Source organism: Lupinus angustifolius, chromosome LG14, assembly GCF_001865875.1.
Source record: "Lupinus angustifolius cultivar Tanjil chromosome LG14, LupAngTanjil_v1.0, whole genome shotgun sequence".
Lineage (NCBI taxonomy): Eukaryota > Viridiplantae > Streptophyta > Magnoliopsida > Fabales > Fabaceae > Lupinus > Lupinus angustifolius.
In genome coordinates this window covers 9,638,356-9,655,324 of record NC_032022.1, presented here as the reverse complement: position 1 = coordinate 9,655,324, position 16,969 = coordinate 9,638,356, and the positions used below count along the sequence as shown (strand labels likewise).

At 33.8% G+C, this 16,969-nt stretch overlaps 3 protein-coding genes and 2 long non-coding RNA genes across 5 annotated transcripts; 2 read left to right on the top strand and 3 right to left on the bottom strand.

Annotated features, from left to right (window-relative positions):
• On the bottom strand, window positions 2,872–3,256 carry LOC109326635. The gene is made up of 2 exons (XR_002105271.1): window positions 3,082–3,256; window positions 2,872–3,024 (listed from the first exon to the last, which is right to left on the bottom strand). It is a non-coding gene; the product is annotated as an uncharacterized LOC109326635 (long non-coding RNA).
• LOC109326631 (F-box protein At5g39450-like) lies at window positions 3,276–6,337 on the top strand. Its single transcript, XM_019559345.1, has 2 exons — window positions 3,276–5,229; window positions 6,079–6,337. Exons 1-2 carry the CDS (start codon window positions 3,374–3,376, stop codon window positions 6,080–6,082), a joined length of 1,860 nt encoding a protein of 619 aa, XP_019414890.1. The 5' UTR covers window positions 3,276–3,373; the 3' UTR covers window positions 6,083–6,337.
• LOC109326638 lies at window positions 10,578–10,962 on the bottom strand. Its single transcript, XR_002105273.1, has 2 exons — window positions 10,788–10,962; window positions 10,578–10,730 (listed from the first exon to the last, which is right to left on the bottom strand). It is a non-coding gene; the product is annotated as an uncharacterized LOC109326638 (long non-coding RNA).
• On the top strand, window positions 10,982–14,043 carry LOC109326632 (F-box protein At5g39450-like). Its single transcript, XM_019559346.1, has 2 exons — window positions 10,982–12,935; window positions 13,785–14,043. The coding sequence occupies exons 1-2, from the start codon at window positions 11,080–11,082 to the stop codon at window positions 13,786–13,788; spliced, it is 1,860 nt and encodes a 619-aa protein (XP_019414891.1). The 5' UTR covers window positions 10,982–11,079; the 3' UTR covers window positions 13,789–14,043.
• On the bottom strand, window positions 14,964–16,608 carry LOC109326368 (1-aminocyclopropane-1-carboxylate oxidase 1-like). Its single transcript, XM_019559057.1, has 3 exons — window positions 16,551–16,608; window positions 16,102–16,451; window positions 14,964–15,260 (listed from the first exon to the last, which is right to left on the bottom strand). The coding sequence occupies exons 1-3, from the start codon at window positions 16,606–16,608 to the stop codon at window positions 15,012–15,014; spliced, it is 657 nt and encodes a 218-aa protein (XP_019414602.1). The 3' UTR covers window positions 14,964–15,011.

Here is a 16,969-nt window from a genome sequence, read left to right as displayed (position 1 = left end):
CAAACAAAAAATACATGTGTCTCTTCTCCATCTCTCTTAGTTTTACAATTTTCAATAAGTCATCTTGAATTCTTTTAGGATAAGCGATGAGAATGTTTTTTAAATATATGTTATTTGTAGTTGTGACAAGACAAAGGGAACATAGGTTAATGAATGTAGGAGATCCATGTTGGATGTGAGAAACCTTGTAACACAGATTGTTTATTTGTTATTTACTAGTGTAGCTATGACCATTGAAATTTTGCAATTTAAGAGGAATCTCATGAATTACAACCCATGATTCCCACTAATTAACCTTCTATATTTCATTTATTTGCGGATTGAATTTTAGAGAGAAACCATTAAAAATGTTTGAGATTAACATTTAGTAGTATCACAAAAAGATAAACAAATGTTTTTTGATATGCATGACTGCCCATTATAATCTTTTAAAGATAAAACCAATTAATGTCTTTTAAAGATAAAAACAGATAAAGAAAAAGTAGTTGAGTGATATATTAAAAATGTAAATGAAAAAACCAATAATAAGTAAAATAGTCACCAAAGTTTAGTTGTATAAGGTGAGTAACCCAACAATAGTAAGTTGTAATGTAATGGAAATGAACTACAACCTTAGATGGAACTTACATGTTATGTTAATAGTAAAAAGCTTGAATTTTCTATTTTGAAAAGGATTTTACTTAATCATGACTTGAACTCAAAATTACACCAACAATTCAACATACCAAGATGTATTGATGCAAATGCAACAAATTGAGCATCTGGTTTTGTATCCTATTTTTTTAAAAATGCATAAGGATGGATGTATTAAATATTATATTTTTTAAATCAAATAAAAGAACAAAGAGGACAAGGAATAAATTATACTTACTTTTTTAAGTTAACCGATATAAAGTTTATCATTATTAGGATGGAAACAAGCAGAGACAGTGCTATGTTGGACAGCACACGCTGAATTTTTTTGAAAAAAATATGTATATTATTTATAAAGAAATATATATATTAATAATGTATCAAGTTCTATATATTGTCATTATATCGAACATCATATATATTTCATCATCATTTATTCTTCAAAAAAGTAATCCTAATTGATATGAATGATGAAGTGATCGTATATAAATTTTTACATTGAGAGAACATAGATATTACACTATCGATTATAACTCTACAAGCCCAAAATTTATTTTATTGTAAATGACATGTTTCATAAAAAACAAATTATCATTGATGTGTTGAATTATTTTATAATATTATGGATATGCAACTTAAGAAACTTCATAATTGTTTCTCAGAGACAAATATTCAGTTGCTTTTTTGTATGTCTTGTTCGAGTCTAGTCGATTTCTTCTCTAGTTTTGATATGACAAAACCGATTGAGTTTGCAAAGTTTTATCGAAGTGATTTTTGTTCAACTGATTTGGTGATTTTAATAATCAACTTGATACGATAATAGTGTTGAATGTGCTTATTTGAAAGGAATAAATAATCTTTAAGATAAGTTGGTTGAAAGTGGAAGATTTATTATATTGTTTACCGAATTAGTTTATCTTCTTTTAAAGTTAGCAATGCAACTTAAAAAGTTTTTCCAATTATGAAAACTGTAAAAAATAGGTTGCGTTATCGAATGAAAAATGCATGGACGAATAATTACCTAATGACTTATTTTTAGCGAAAAGTCTTCAACAATATTGATAACAAATCAACAATTTCAAAATGTGAAATCATATAGAAATTAATTATGAAATATGTAATTTATTTGATTAAATATATTTAAATTTTGTAATTTTGACATTAACATTTTCATCTTTTTTCTTATTTTAATATTTTACATATGTTGCACATCCTTCATCTAGGTCCTAGATCTGTCACTAGCAACAAGGTGGGTTAGGATCAGGTTTTATCTTTCCAAACCGCAAACTTAAAATTATGAATCCCTCGAAGTTGAAAAAATGAATCACATTCCTCACCTATTAGGTTTTGGGTTCCCCAAATCCATCTTAGCGTTCGACCTAACACATATAAATGTAGTTTTGTAGAATCATATTTAAAAGTAAGAACATTCACAACATCAATTTTTAAGGGTTTGGTGGTAATGTTTGATAGAGTCTTTAGTGGTTTAGTAAAGTTAGTAAAGTCCGACTATCATGATGAAATTGCGTCTTTTTCAGACCATCATGATAAGATTACGTCTCTTAAAGTTTAATAAGATAATCTTTAAGCTTAAAGATTCTTGTACACTCTTTCACATTTGATTGCTTGTGAGTCATGCAATTTTCCCAACTTTTTACACTTCCCTTTTTAATATTTTTTTAAAAGAACAATTATAAGATTTAAAGTATAATAAAAAAACTTATAAATGAAAAACAACTTATAAATGGAAATTAATTTTAAGCACTTAACATACTGTGCCCTGTGTTTAATTTATTAAAATATTCGGCCAATGAATATGAAAATAATCGATCATAAATTATTGTAACGTGAATTCATTAAAATATTCCCCTTACTTTATAAATATTATTCATATAATTAGTAAATTGAAATTTACATTAATAATATTCATGTGCAAAGATATTAAATACACTAAAAATTATAAAGATAAAATATCGCCTCATAAAAAATTATATATGTCGGTAAATGAGATAACTTATATATAAATGATATACTTTATTCCCAAAACCATAATAAGGTGAATTAATCTTGGTTGGCAGAGAAAAAGAAAGAGACAAGACAATAATACAACCATTACACACCTCACACTATTATTATTGTTATCTTCACCAACATTGAACAAAAATGCATAATTCCCCTCTTTGAGTGAATTGTGTTCAGAGTCATGACTTGACCACAAGGTTGTCTCTTTCTATTTTCAGAACCCTTCCTCCATTTTAATTCTCAGTTTTTTCTTTGCTATTCCTTTTTTCTTCTAACAAATTCAATTGGGTATTTGGTATGTTCATTTGTCTCTTTCATTCATGTTTGGTACACCCAATAATTGAATTTCATTCGCTGAGTTAGGTTCCCCTTTTCAATTTTCACTTGACTCAATTGAAAGTGTAGGCTTTTCCCATTTCCAAGCACCTTAGACCTCACTGGGTTCAGGAAATTTTTTCGCGGTTTGTTGCTATTTCAGCTGAACTTTTCATTTTTATGATTTTGGAATGGTGGGTATACGGTGAATTGTGGAAATTTGATGAATAGTTTTTGAAAGTTGGTTTTTTTCAATAAGTTTTCAGTTGGGTGGGATCAGTATTTTACTTTGAGTACTGTGCTTAATTTGGAATTGTGGGTATGCATTGAAGTGTGCAAATTTTATGAATAGTTTTTGAAACTTCGATTTTTTACCATAAGTTTTCAGTTGGTTTGGATCAGTATGTTAAATGATCACTGTGATTCAAGCTTGCTTCTTTCTCTGCCTGATGATGTGTTTGCCATCGTTGCCCGGTTCCTCTCGCCGAGAGATGTGTGTAATCTGGGTTTGTGCTGCAGGAGTTTGAATGCACTTGTGGCTTCTGAGAAAATCTGGCTCACTGAATGTGATGCTTTGGGCATAGTGCCTCATGAGGACCTTGTTGAGTGGAGAAAGGGTGTGTCTTCTTATAAAGCACTTTGCCGTTTTCTAGTGAGCGTTCAGCCCTTGATTGGAATATGGGTTCATCAGAATCCGGAGCTTGGGAATGTGGTGTATGTCATGCCTGGATTCATTTCGGTTGTTGGTTGCCGGATAATTCCTCAGGAGCTTGGTCCATTGGGTATTGAAGAAGGTCCCATCCTTTGGGCATCTGTGTTTGAAGTGATTGGTGATTTTGATGGTTCTGCTACATTTCTACTCCATGGAAGGGAGAAGGAAATTGATTATATTTACCCTGGGTTGGTCAAGCCTATAGAGAAATCTTGCAATTTACTGTTGCTTGAGGTTGAACCTGAACTACAAAAAAATCCTGGTACTTTGTTGCCGAGTAAAACATTGGCACATAACTCGGGCAAGGAGTTATTGAGGAAGGTTTGTAGGTCAAATAGTGAACTTTCTAGATCACAAAGGGTGAATAATGAGGCAACGGTTTCCTTCAGCAAATTAGCTTTTACTGATAGAAGAAAGTTGCTTGAGGTTACTACTAGCCAAATTCGACAAAAGGTTCCCGATACAGTGGTTGAACCATTATTTCCTAGGTTAAGGGATGATGAAAACAACTTTAAAAAAGATTTGGTGTTCTTGTGGGAAAGACGATCACTCCTTAGTGAAATGTTCAATCTTGGTTATAGTCAGATTGATTATAAGGCAAGTTCTCAAGAGGAGGTTAGTTCAAAACAGTTAGAACTGGATGATATCAGAAAGAGTCTTGTCTATTCAAGGCCTATCTATAATCCTCTACAGGAGGTGGATGATCGAACACAACACATCAAGAGAAAAAGTATTGGTGGATATTTCTGGAATAGCTTTAAACAGATCCTTGGAAGATCTAATTCGATTAATGGAAGTCATTCAAATTCTAATAAGCTTACTTCAAGCAGTGAGATCAGGCATGCACAACTTCAAGAATTTCTTAGATCAAGTGACACAATAAGACTATTATTAAATGCCTCTACCGTAGAGCTGTTTTCTTATCGAGCATGGCCAAGTATGCACGACAATCAGTTTGCACTTTACAAGCTGCCTTTACGAGTTCCCAGAGAAGACCAAGAATATGCTGGTTTATGGGGAGGGACTTTTGGTTGGCCTCCTGGTAAGCCTTCTGAAGACAAGCCCGGGAAGGCTTTATTCCTTCTTCTTCTCTCTTACGAGGAGTCACAGGGACAACAACTTGTCATCGCAACCAAAATATTGGAAGGCACTCACTATGTCTTGCATCCTAATGGTTCAGCAATGTTTATAGTGAACATCAATGAGCCCTCATCTGAATCCTTTCCCTGGGACACTGATGCAGACTCGAATCCGGTGGATATCAAGGATGCTTTCATGGGAGAGGGTATTGCAAGTGGTTATGGGTTCAGATACCCTGGTTCAAAGCCCGGTTCCCTGTTTGTTTTTCAAAATGGTGTCATTGCCTTCATTTGGAAGGAGTCGAGGGCTATTTTGACCTTGCAAAGGATTAACCTGCAAGAACTTTTGAAGAAGGGCGAAAGGATACCTTCGCTGCCTCCGGTTGCCAATTTTTCATATCTGACGAAGTCCTACTCAAATGTGTTTGCTGGATTTCCTAGCTCTTCCAACTGTTTGTCTTCACCAAGGTTCGCCTCAACCCTGACATGCTTGTTAACTTCTTTAGCTTTTTCTCCGTAATCCTGACGTGTCTTCCTTGCTTTATGGTTTGCTATAACTACGTTTCCCTTTAGGCATATAGAATACTCTGCTTGTGAGAATTACTGGCATTTTATCAGCATGCTATTATTGATAATGTGTTGTTGCTGGTTGATATTTAACTATATATGCAATAACCTTCACAGACTGAGGGGAAATTTATAGTAAGTAGAATAGGGAATCAACAGTTTACTGAAATTAATCTGACATGGAAACGTATCTGAGCATGTTTGGCACAGACAACAATATTTTTACTTAAAAGTTAAAACAACTATTTTTAATCTTATATATATGGCAAACCCGATTAAATTACAAAGAAAAGTTATTTTGTGGGAAAAAAGCGATGTATAGAAGTTGGAAGTCTCAAACATACCATGAGCTTGGCATAATGATAAGGTTGTTGCTTAGTGACCATGAGGATACGGGTTCAAATCCCGGAAATAGTCTCTCCGCTTGCAGGGTAAGATTGTGTACATGTACCCTCCCTAGACTCCACCAAGTGGAAGCCTCGTGCACTGAACCGTCCTTTTTATATATAATCACATGGTGCAAGATTTTTTGGAACCAGATTTTATAATTCTCCATCAATATGATTTAACAGGCTAGGAGAGAAGGGTGACCATAAATCTAACAGAAGGGGCAGCACCAGTTTACCATTTTTCATTGCTATGAAAGTTATTGTAACATCATTTACATCTATATGCCTCTGCAATATGACCCTCTTTTAAATGTTACCAAATAAGGGAAATTCTAAGCCAAAGTTACCTGTTTCATTACAGGTAAGGACAACACTACTATACTAGTGGTCTTTGCACTCAATGGTTTTTGTGAGACCAGATTACTACAGTTTCACAACAAAGGCTATATATGTTTTCATGTTGCTGTTTCTTGAGATCAAAGGTGAAGGTAATCTTTGTCAAGTAATGTATGATGAAATATTACTCTTGTAAATTGTAATGAATTATTATCTTTCTGTTCTATAGGTATATCACCATGCTGATTGTTGTTAGTATAAATAAATAAATGGTTATACATTAAGGATCCTAATAAGTTTTTTCCTTTACAATTGATATATACTTTTACATGATGATTGCTCTTTTTTGCTAGGATTTTCTGTACTAGAAAGAACTTTATCCTTGCGGATAGTAATCATAGAAGGTGTTAGACTTTTGAAGTTTTTAGTCCCTGAAATATTGTGTACTTTTGCTTCTACACCAAAAAAATTTGGTTCGACACTGTGAGCCTTCACAATTTTAAGATATTTGATTCTAGTCCCTAATGTGGGTTAATGACATCCTTTTAAATGAAACTCCCACTTAGTGTGATTTGGAGATGACAGTTGTATGTTGTTTATCCCGCAAGTGGAGAGACTATTTTCAAGATTTGGATCTGTGAACCTCATGGTTACTAAGTAACAAACTTATCATTATTTCAACCTCACCCTCTTTTGAAAAAAATAAAAATAAAAAACATTTAACCTACTAAAATAAAAAAACACAAAATTTGAGGGATTAAAGATTTAAAGAAACCAAGCCACTATTAACTCATAATGGCAAATGAGCTTCAAGTTTTATGAATCTGTGTCATGAATCAAGATGGAAGACTATTGCGTCCATAGAAAATGGGAGCTTTATAAAATTAATGAAATGCTAAGTGATTAGAACTTTTTCGTTAAATTGCAAGCATGCACTAACACATGCGTTTCCATTTGACCCTATTCACGGTTAGATCCAAAATATGATGGATGGATTTCCATGTCAAAATCACAACCCATTTGTGCACTGTCAAATGCATATTTATTTTTATAATTAGTTTAGTATAAATAATGCACAATATCAAGTGAGATGGTGATCCTCGATATAACAGTAAGGTTGTTACTTAATAACAAGTAGATTATATCTTCAAATTCTGAAACAACTTATCTGCTTGAGAGGGTATATATATATATATATATATATATATTTGACGTGTGATTGGACAAGATAACCAATGTTTCTGTTCATCAATCATCTTGGAGATTTTAAAGATTCCACTTGAGATTTTCCACAAGGTCCTCTCAATCTAATGAAGAGTCTGTATTGTGTATTTTGCTGCCTTTTTAATGCACGACATCAAGTATAAAGGTTCAGTAAAAGTAACACACTACTTTACCAAAGGAGTTATTGATTCAAGGTCTTGCATAAGTTCTACTAGGAGATTTCATCTTATTATGGTGCGGATGTTTTTAACTCAAACAAGGTTTATGACTAGAAAAATAGCACTACTTTGAAACATAAAAGCAATGATAATTTTATTATTATAATTACACTTTTGATAGTTTATCTTATTTTGAACCTATATTTTGGTCCTTTATCTTTTTTGAATTTATTTTTCAAAATTTGTTCATTCCATCAAAAAGTAAAACGCATTCGGATATTCCCGACCAACCAACTTAGTCTTCCAAAGATATATCCACAGGTGTATGTATAACTAAGGAGGCTACCAATGCACTTAAGTAAGTTTGTGACCAACTTGGTTTAAAAGTTTAAGCTATTTAGCATATATCTATGCACTTAAATGTGCCATATTAGCAATAAAGTAAGTTTTTTACAACCAACTTGGTTCAAGTCTTTTCCTTCGTAGCCAACAAGGTAATGTAATCAAAATGTTGGTAAAAGAAGTTTTCCGTAATACATATAGCCAAATTGCAATTACATTTTGGTTAGATGGAAGATATATGATAAACACTGGTATCAAGGATTGTAATTATAGAAACAAAATTGAAAGGAAATGCCTCTAACCAAAATCAACATTGGAGGCAAGGGTTAAAGCTGTTGTTGAGGTTTTAAGGCCTTCTTCAGTAATGACACATGGAACACTGGGTGGATCCTGACATGAGATGGCAATGCTAACTTATAAGCAATAGGTCCCACCTTCTCAATCACTTGGTAAGGGCCATAATATTTTGGGGCTAGCTTAGCATATGATCGTTTGGCCAATGATTTGAGCTTGCATGGTTGCAACTTTAGATATACCCAATCTTCCAACTCAAATTCCAAAGCCCTCATGTGCTTATCTGCTTGCTGCTTTATCAAATTTTGGGCATTCAACAAATTTTCTTTCAGTTCTTCCAATACCCCATCCCCCTGAGCAAACAACATGTTTACCTCATCCACCTTAGAGGGAATAGCCCATGCCTTCAAGAGTGTGGGTGCTTCCCTACCATACAAGGCTTTAAAGGGTGTCATCTCAACTAAACTGTTGTAGTTAGAGTTGAACCAAAATTCTGCCCATGAGAGTCACTCCAACCATTGTTTAGACCTTGGTCCCACAAAACACCTGAGATAGGTTTCTAAGCATCTATTAACCACCCCAGTCTACCCATCAGTTCGGGGATGGTATGAGGTGCTAAATTTGAGTTGAGTACTAGTCACCCTGAATATTTCTTTCCAGAATTGACTGAGGAACACAGAGTCTCTATCAGACATTATAGTAGTAGGGAAACCATGTAGTTTAATCACCTCCTTCAGAAACAGGGTAGCTACATCCTTGACTGAGTAGGAATGACCTAGAGCAAACATATGAGCATATTTGGATAACCTATCCACCACTACAAAAACAATATCCTTGCTTTAACTTTAGGTAGTCCCCCTATGAAGTCCATAGAGATATTCATCCATACTTCTTGAGGTATGTGAATAGGTTGTAGTAACCCATCAGGGGCCAATGTAGAGTACTTGTTTCTTTGACACACCTCACAATTCTCCACAAACCCTTTAATGTCTAACCTCACCCCCTCCCAAAACAAGAAGTTAGAAATCCTTTTGTATGTTCTGAAATGGCCATAATGGCCTCCCATAGGAGTCTCATGGCACTCAGCCATAATGATAGGGTGCTTATTTGAAAGGAATAAATAATCTTTAAGATAAGTTGGTTGAAAGTGGAAGATTTATTATATTGTTTACCGAATTAGTTTATCTTCTTTTAAAGTTAGCAATGCAACTTAAAAAGTTTTTCCAATTATGAAAACTGTAAAAAATAGGTTGCGTTATCGAATGAAAAATGCATGGACGAATAATTACCTAATGACTTATTTTTAGCGAAAAGTCTTCAACAATATTGATAACAAATCAACAATTTCAAAATGTGAAATCATATAGAAATTAATTATGAAATATGTAATTTATTTGATTAAATATATTTAAATTTTGTAATTTTGACATTAACATTTTCATCTTTTTTCTTATTTTAATATTTTACATATGTTGCACATCCTTCATCTAGGTCCTAGATCTGTCACTAGCAACAAGGTGGGTTAGGATCAGGTTTTATCTTTCCAAACCGCAAACTTAAAATTATGAATCCCTCGAAGTTGAAAAAATGAATCACATTCCTCACCTATTAGGTTTTGGGTTCCCCAAATCCATCTTAGCGTTCGACCTAACACATATAAATGTAGTTTTGTAGAATCATATTTAAAAGTAAGAACATTCACAACATCAATTTTTAAGGGTTTGGTGGTAATGTTTGATAGAGTCTTTAGTGGTTTAGTAAAGTTAGTAAAGTCCGACTATCATGATGAAATTGCGTCTTTTTCAGACCATCATGATAAGATTACGTCTCTTAAAGTTTAATAAGATAATCTTTAAGCTTAAAGATTCTTGTACACTCTTTCACATTTGATTGCTTGTGAGTCATGCAATTTTCCCAACTTTTTACACTTCCCTTTTTAATATTTTTTTAAAAGAACAATTATAAGATTTAAAGTATAATAAAAAAACTTATAAATGAAAAACAACTTATAAATGGAAATTAATTTTAAGCACTTAACATACTGTGCCCTGTGTTTAATTTATTAAAATATTCGGCCAATGAATATGAAAATAATCGATCATAAATTATTGTAACGTGAATTCATTAAAATATTCCCCTTACTTTATAAATATTATTCATATAATTAGTAAATTGAAATTTACATTAATAATATTCATGTGCAAAGATATTAAATACACTAAAAATTATAAAGATAAAATATCGCCTCATAAAAAATTATATATGTCGGTAAATGAGATAACTTATATATAAATGATATACTTTATTCCCAAAACCATAATAAGGTGAATTAATCTTGGTTGGCAGAGAAAAAGAAAGAGACAAGACAATAATACAACCATTACACACCTCACACTATTATTATTGTTATCTTCACCAACATTGAACAAAAATGCATAATTCCCCTCTTTGAGTGAATTGTGTTCAGAGTCATGACTTGACCACAAGGTTGTCTCTTTCTATTTTCAGAACCCTTCCTCCATTTTAATTCTCAGTTTTTTCTTTGCTATTCCTTTTTTCTTCTAACAAATTCAATTGGGTATTTGGTATGTTCATTTGTCTCTTTCATTCATGTTTGGTACACCCAATAATTGAATTTCATTCGCTGAGTTAGGTTCCCCTTTTCAATTTTCACTTGACTCAATTGAAAGTGTAGGCTTTTCCCATTTCCAAGCACCTTAGACCTCACTGGGTTCAGGAAATTTTTTCGCGGTTTGTTGCTATTTCAGCTGAACTTTTCATTTTTATGATTTTGGAATGGTGGGTATACGGTGAATTGTGGAAATTTGATGAATAGTTTTTGAAAGTTGGTTTTTTTCAATAAGTTTTCAGTTGGGTGGGATCAGTATTTTACTTTGAGTACTGTGCTTAATTTGGAATTGTGGGTATGCATTGAAGTGTGCAAATTTTATGAATAGTTTTTGAAACTTCGATTTTTTACCATAAGTTTTCAGTTGGTTTGGATCAGTATGTTAAATGATCACTGTGATTCAAGCTTGCTTCTTTCTCTGCCTGATGATGTGTTTGCCATCGTTGCCCGGTTCCTCTCGCCGAGAGATGTGTGTAATCTGGGTTTGTGCTGCAGGAGTTTGAATGCACTTGTGGCTTCTGAGAAAATCTGGCTCACTGAATGTGATGCTTTGGGCATAGTGCCTCATGAGGACCTTGTTGAGTGGAGAAAGGGTGTGTCTTCTTATAAAGCACTTTGCCGTTTTCTAGTGAGCGTTCAGCCCTTGATTGGAATATGGGTTCATCAGAATCCGGAGCTTGGGAATGTGGTGTATGTCATGCCTGGATTCATTTCGGTTGTTGGTTGCCGGATAATTCCTCAGGAGCTTGGTCCATTGGGTATTGAAGAAGGTCCCATCCTTTGGGCATCTGTGTTTGAAGTGATTGGTGATTTTGATGGTTCTGCTACATTTCTACTCCATGGAAGGGAGAAGGAAATTGATTATATTTACCCTGGGTTGGTCAAGCCTATAGAGAAATCTTGCAATTTACTGTTGCTTGAGGTTGAACCTGAACTACAAAAAAATCCTGGTACTTTGTTGCCGAGTAAAACATTGGCACATAACTCGGGCAAGGAGTTATTGAGGAAGGTTTGTAGGTCAAATAGTGAACTTTCTAGATCACAAAGGGTGAATAATGAGGCAACGGTTTCCTTCAGCAAATTAGCTTTTACTGATAGAAGAAAGTTGCTTGAGGTTACTACTAGCCAAATTCGACAAAAGGTTCCCGATACAGTGGTTGAACCATTATTTCCTAGGTTAAGGGATGATGAAAACAACTTTAAAAAAGATTTGGTGTTCTTGTGGGAAAGACGATCACTCCTTAGTGAAATGTTCAATCTTGGTTATAGTCAGATTGATTATAAGGCAAGTTCTCAAGAGGAGGTTAGTTCAAAACAGTTAGAACTGGATGATATCAGAAAGAGTCTTGTCTATTCAAGGCCTATCTATAATCCTCTACAGGAGGTGGATGATCGAACACAACACATCAAGAGAAAAAGTATTGGTGGATATTTCTGGAATAGCTTTAAACAGATCCTTGGAAGATCTAATTCGATTAATGGAAGTCATTCAAATTCTAATAAGCTTACTTCAAGCAGTGAGATCAGGCATGCACAACTTCAAGAATTTCTTAGATCAAGTGACACAATAAGACTATTATTAAATGCCTCTACCGTAGAGCTGTTTTCTTATCGAGCATGGCCAAGTATGCACGACAATCAGTTTGCACTTTACAAGCTGCCTTTACGAGTTCCCAGAGAAGACCAAGAATATGCTGGTTTATGGGGAGGGACTTTTGGTTGGCCTCCTGGTAAGCCTTCTGAAGACAAGCCCGGGAAGGCTTTATTCCTTCTTCTTCTCTCTTACGAGGAGTCACAGGGACAACAACTTGTCATCGCAACCAAAATATTGGAAGGCACTCACTATGTCTTGCATCCTAATGGTTCAGCAATGTTTATAGTGAACATCAATGAGCCCTCATCTGAATCCTTTCCCTGGGACACTGATGCAGACTCGAATCCGGTGGATATCAAGGATGCTTTCATGGGAGAGGGTATTGCAAGTGGTTATGGGTTCAGATACCCTGGTTCAAAGCCCGGTTCCCTGTTTGTTTTTCAAAATGGTGTCATTGCCTTCATTTGGAAGGAGTCGAGGGCTATTTTGACCTTGCAAAGGATTAACCTGCAAGAACTTTTGAAGAAGGGCGAAAGGATACCTTCGCTGCCTCCGGTTGCCAATTTTTCATATCTGACGAAGTCCTACTCAAATGTGTTTGCTGGATTTCCTAGCTCTTCCAACTGTTTGTCTTCACCAAGGTTCGCCTCAACCCTGACATGCTTGTTAACTTCTTTAGCTTTTTCTCCGTAATCCTGACGTGTCTTCCTTGCTTTATGGTTTGCTATAACTACGTTTCCCTTTAGGCATATAGAATACTCTGCTTGTGAGAATTACTGGCATTTTATCAGCATGCTATTATTGATAATGTGTTGTTGCTGGTTGATATTTAACTATATATGCAATAACCTTCACAGACTGAGGGGAAATTTATAGTAAGTAGAATAGGGAATCAACAGTTTACTGAAATTAATCTGACATGGAAACGTATCTGAGCATGTTTGGCACAGACAACAATATTTTTACTTAAAAGTTAAAACAACTATTTTTAATCTTATATATATGGCAAACCCGATTAAATTACAAAGAAAAGTTATTTTGTGGGAAAAAAGCGATGTATAGAAGTTGGAAGTCTCAAACATACCATGAGCTTGGCATAATGATAAGGTTGTTGCTTAGTGACCATGAGGATACGGGTTCAAATCCCGGAAATAGTCTCTCCGCTTGCAGGGTAAGATTGTGTACATGTACCCTCCCTAGACTCCACCAAGTGGAAGCCTCGTGCACTGAACCGTCCTTTTTATATATAATCACATGGTGCAAGATTTTTTGGAACCAGATTTTATAATTCTCCATCAATATGATTTAACAGGCTAGGAGAGAAGGGTGACCATAAATCTAACAGAAGGGGCAGCACCAGTTTACCATTTTTCATTGCTATGAAAGTTATTGTAACATCATTTACATCTATATGCCTCTGCAATATGACCCTCTTTTAAATGTTACCAAATAAGGGAAATTCTAAGCCAAAGTTACCTGTTTCATTACAGGTAAGGACAACACTACTATACTAGTGGTCTTTGCACTCAATGGTTTTTGTGAGACCAGATTACTACAGTTTCACAACAAAGGCTATATATGTTTTCATGTTGCTGTTTCTTGAGATCAAAGGTGAAGGTAATCTTTGTCAAGTAATGTATGATGAAATATTACTCTTGTAAATTGTAATGAATTATTATCTTTCTGTTCTATAGGTATATCACCATGCTGATTGTTGTTAGTATAAATAAATAAATGGTTATACATTAAGGATCCTAATAAGTTTTTTCCTTTACAATTGATATATACTTTTACATGATGATTGCTCTTTTTTGCTAGGATTTTCTGTACTAGAAAGAACTTTATCCTTGCGGATAGTAATCATAGAAGGTGTTAGACTTTTGAAGTTTTTAGTCCCTGAAATATTGTGTACTTTTGCTTCTACACCAAAAAAATTTGGTTCGACACTGTGAGCCTTCACAATTTTAAGATATTTGATTCTAGTCCCTAATGTGGGTTAATGACATCCTTTTAAATGAAACTCCCACTTAGTGTGATTTGGAGATGACAGTTGTATGTTGTTTATCCCGCAAGTGGAGAGACTATTTTCAAGATTTGGATCTGTGAACCTCATGGTTACTAAGTAACAAACTTATCATTATTTCAACCTCACCCTCTTTTGAAAAAAATAAAAATAAAAAACATTTAACCTACTAAAATAAAAAAACACAAAATTTGAGGGATTAAAGATTTAAAGAAACCAAGCCACTATTAACTCATAATGGCAAATGAGCTTCAAGTTTTATGAATCTGTGTCATGAATCAAGATGGAAGACTATTGCGTCCATAGAAAATGGGAGCTTTATAAAATTAATGAAATGCTAAGTGATTAGAACTTTTTCGTTAAATTGCAAGCATGCACTAACACATGCGTTTCCATTTGACCCTATTCACGGTTAGATCCAAAATATGATGGATGGATTTCCATGTCAAAATCACAACCCATTTGTGCACTGTCAAATGCATATTTATTTTTATAATTAGTTTAGTATAAATAATGCACAATATCAAGTGAGATGGTGATCCTCGATATAACAGTAAGGTTGTTACTTAATAACAAGTAGATTATATCTTCAAATTCTGAAACAACTTATCTGCTTGAGAGGGTATATATATATATATATATATATATATTTGACGTGTGATTGGACAAGATAACCAATGTTTCTGTTCATCAATCATCTTGGAGATTTTAAAGATTCCACTTGAGATTTTCCACAAGGTCCTCTCAATCTAATGAAGAGTCTGTATTGATCAAAGGTCATGGCAGTGTAGAGTGCAGGCCTATTTGGCTTTACAAGCTCCTTTGCTGGCTCTATTGGTATGTCACTTTTTGGGTTGTAGAAGAAAGCCAATGAAACTCTTTCCTTATCTGAATTTACTATCACTCTGTGCTCTACACTCTTGTAGATTGCATTGCTTAGAACCTTCTCAAACAAACATAAAGTATGAGTTTCATATTGAGTGGTAGAAGAGGTGTTTACTAAAATATACAGGTTAAAAATATGTATCTTCAGAACCATGGTTAGAGAATAAGTGATTAGATATTAGTCTCATAGGGTTGATAAGGTTAGGCTTTGCATAAATAGATCTAAGCTTGTTGATAAGGTTAGATATTCGGTATGCTACTTGTATTATTAGCTTTGTTTCATATCTGGGTTCAATCTATTTATAAGCTTGATTTGATTCGAATGTGTATTTTAAAATCTACTATAAACGAATATCTTTATATATAGTAGGTTAAGAAAAAATCAATTTTTATAACTATTTTATAATAAAATGATTTCAATTTTTTTATAATGACAAAACTATTATATTATACTAATATATCATTAGATGATTGTAAAAAACATTATAAATTTTACTTATATAAATAAGTATTTATTAATTAGGCTAATTTAATAGGGTAAGGTTTTTTGAGAAACCAAATCTTAATCTGCATAGTTGCATATAGGTTCTATGAAGATCCCAAATCCAACTTATTTACTAAATAAATCAAACATTTGTATGTCGAAAATAGGCTGGTCATAACTCATCAATGTGACCATAATGATAAACCCTTATACTCAACTTTATGATCATATTAAGAATGTATTGATTTCTAACGAAAAATATTATTATACATAAGATTAAATCTGTTATCATATTTCACATATGAATCCATATATCCAAACTAATAGATTTTATCCATTCAGAATGAACTGGCTAAATAATGATGAAGAACAAAAGTTGAATAGAGAAAAGGACAGTATTATTTTGATTACTTACCTGAATTTGGTCACCAATATTAACAATGAAGGCATGTGGAGCAGGCTTAACCGTAATCCAATTATTGGATTTTCGAACTTGAAGACCATAGACATGTTCATCTGAAAGCAAGAGAGTTATGCCTCCTGGGTCTGAGTGTGATGACAAACCAAGCGTCAATTCTGGTTGTGGACATTTTGGGTAAAAGCACACTCTTAGACACGCACCAATGTCTTCTCCTCCAAATGCATTTTCAAGATATTCCTCTTCTAATCCAAGGTTTATGGACATAACCTTTATCAACTTCCCACATAGTTTCACTAACTCTTTTCCATATTCATCAAATACTTCCCTGCATTCAAGTTTTTGTGCTAGTTATACACAGTTATGCATAAAAAAACTATATAGCCTCCCCTTATAGTAGATAATCCCTTTTTCAATTCAAAATCAGGGTGTGAATTAGGGGATACAGTCAATTCCTGAAGGACCCTCTTCCATTTTGAATCCTGTTGCAACTCTTGATTCCATAGGTCTACCTCTTCACTACTGATAATTGAGATGACAGAGTATATAAGTTTTCTAGAGAGGGCATCAGCCACAGAGTTTTCACATTTTCATCTTTTTTCTTATTTTAATATTTTACATATGTTGCACATCCTTCATCTAGGTCCTAGATCTGTCACTAGCAACAAGGTGGGTTAGGATCAGGTTTTATCTTTCCAAACCGCAAACTTAAAATTATGAATCCCTCGAAGTTGAAAAAATGAATCACATTCCTCACCTATTAGGTTTTGGGTTCCCCAAATCCATCTTAGCGTTCGACCTAACACATATAAATGTAGTTTTGTAGAATCATATTTAAAAGTAAGAACATTCACAACATCAATTT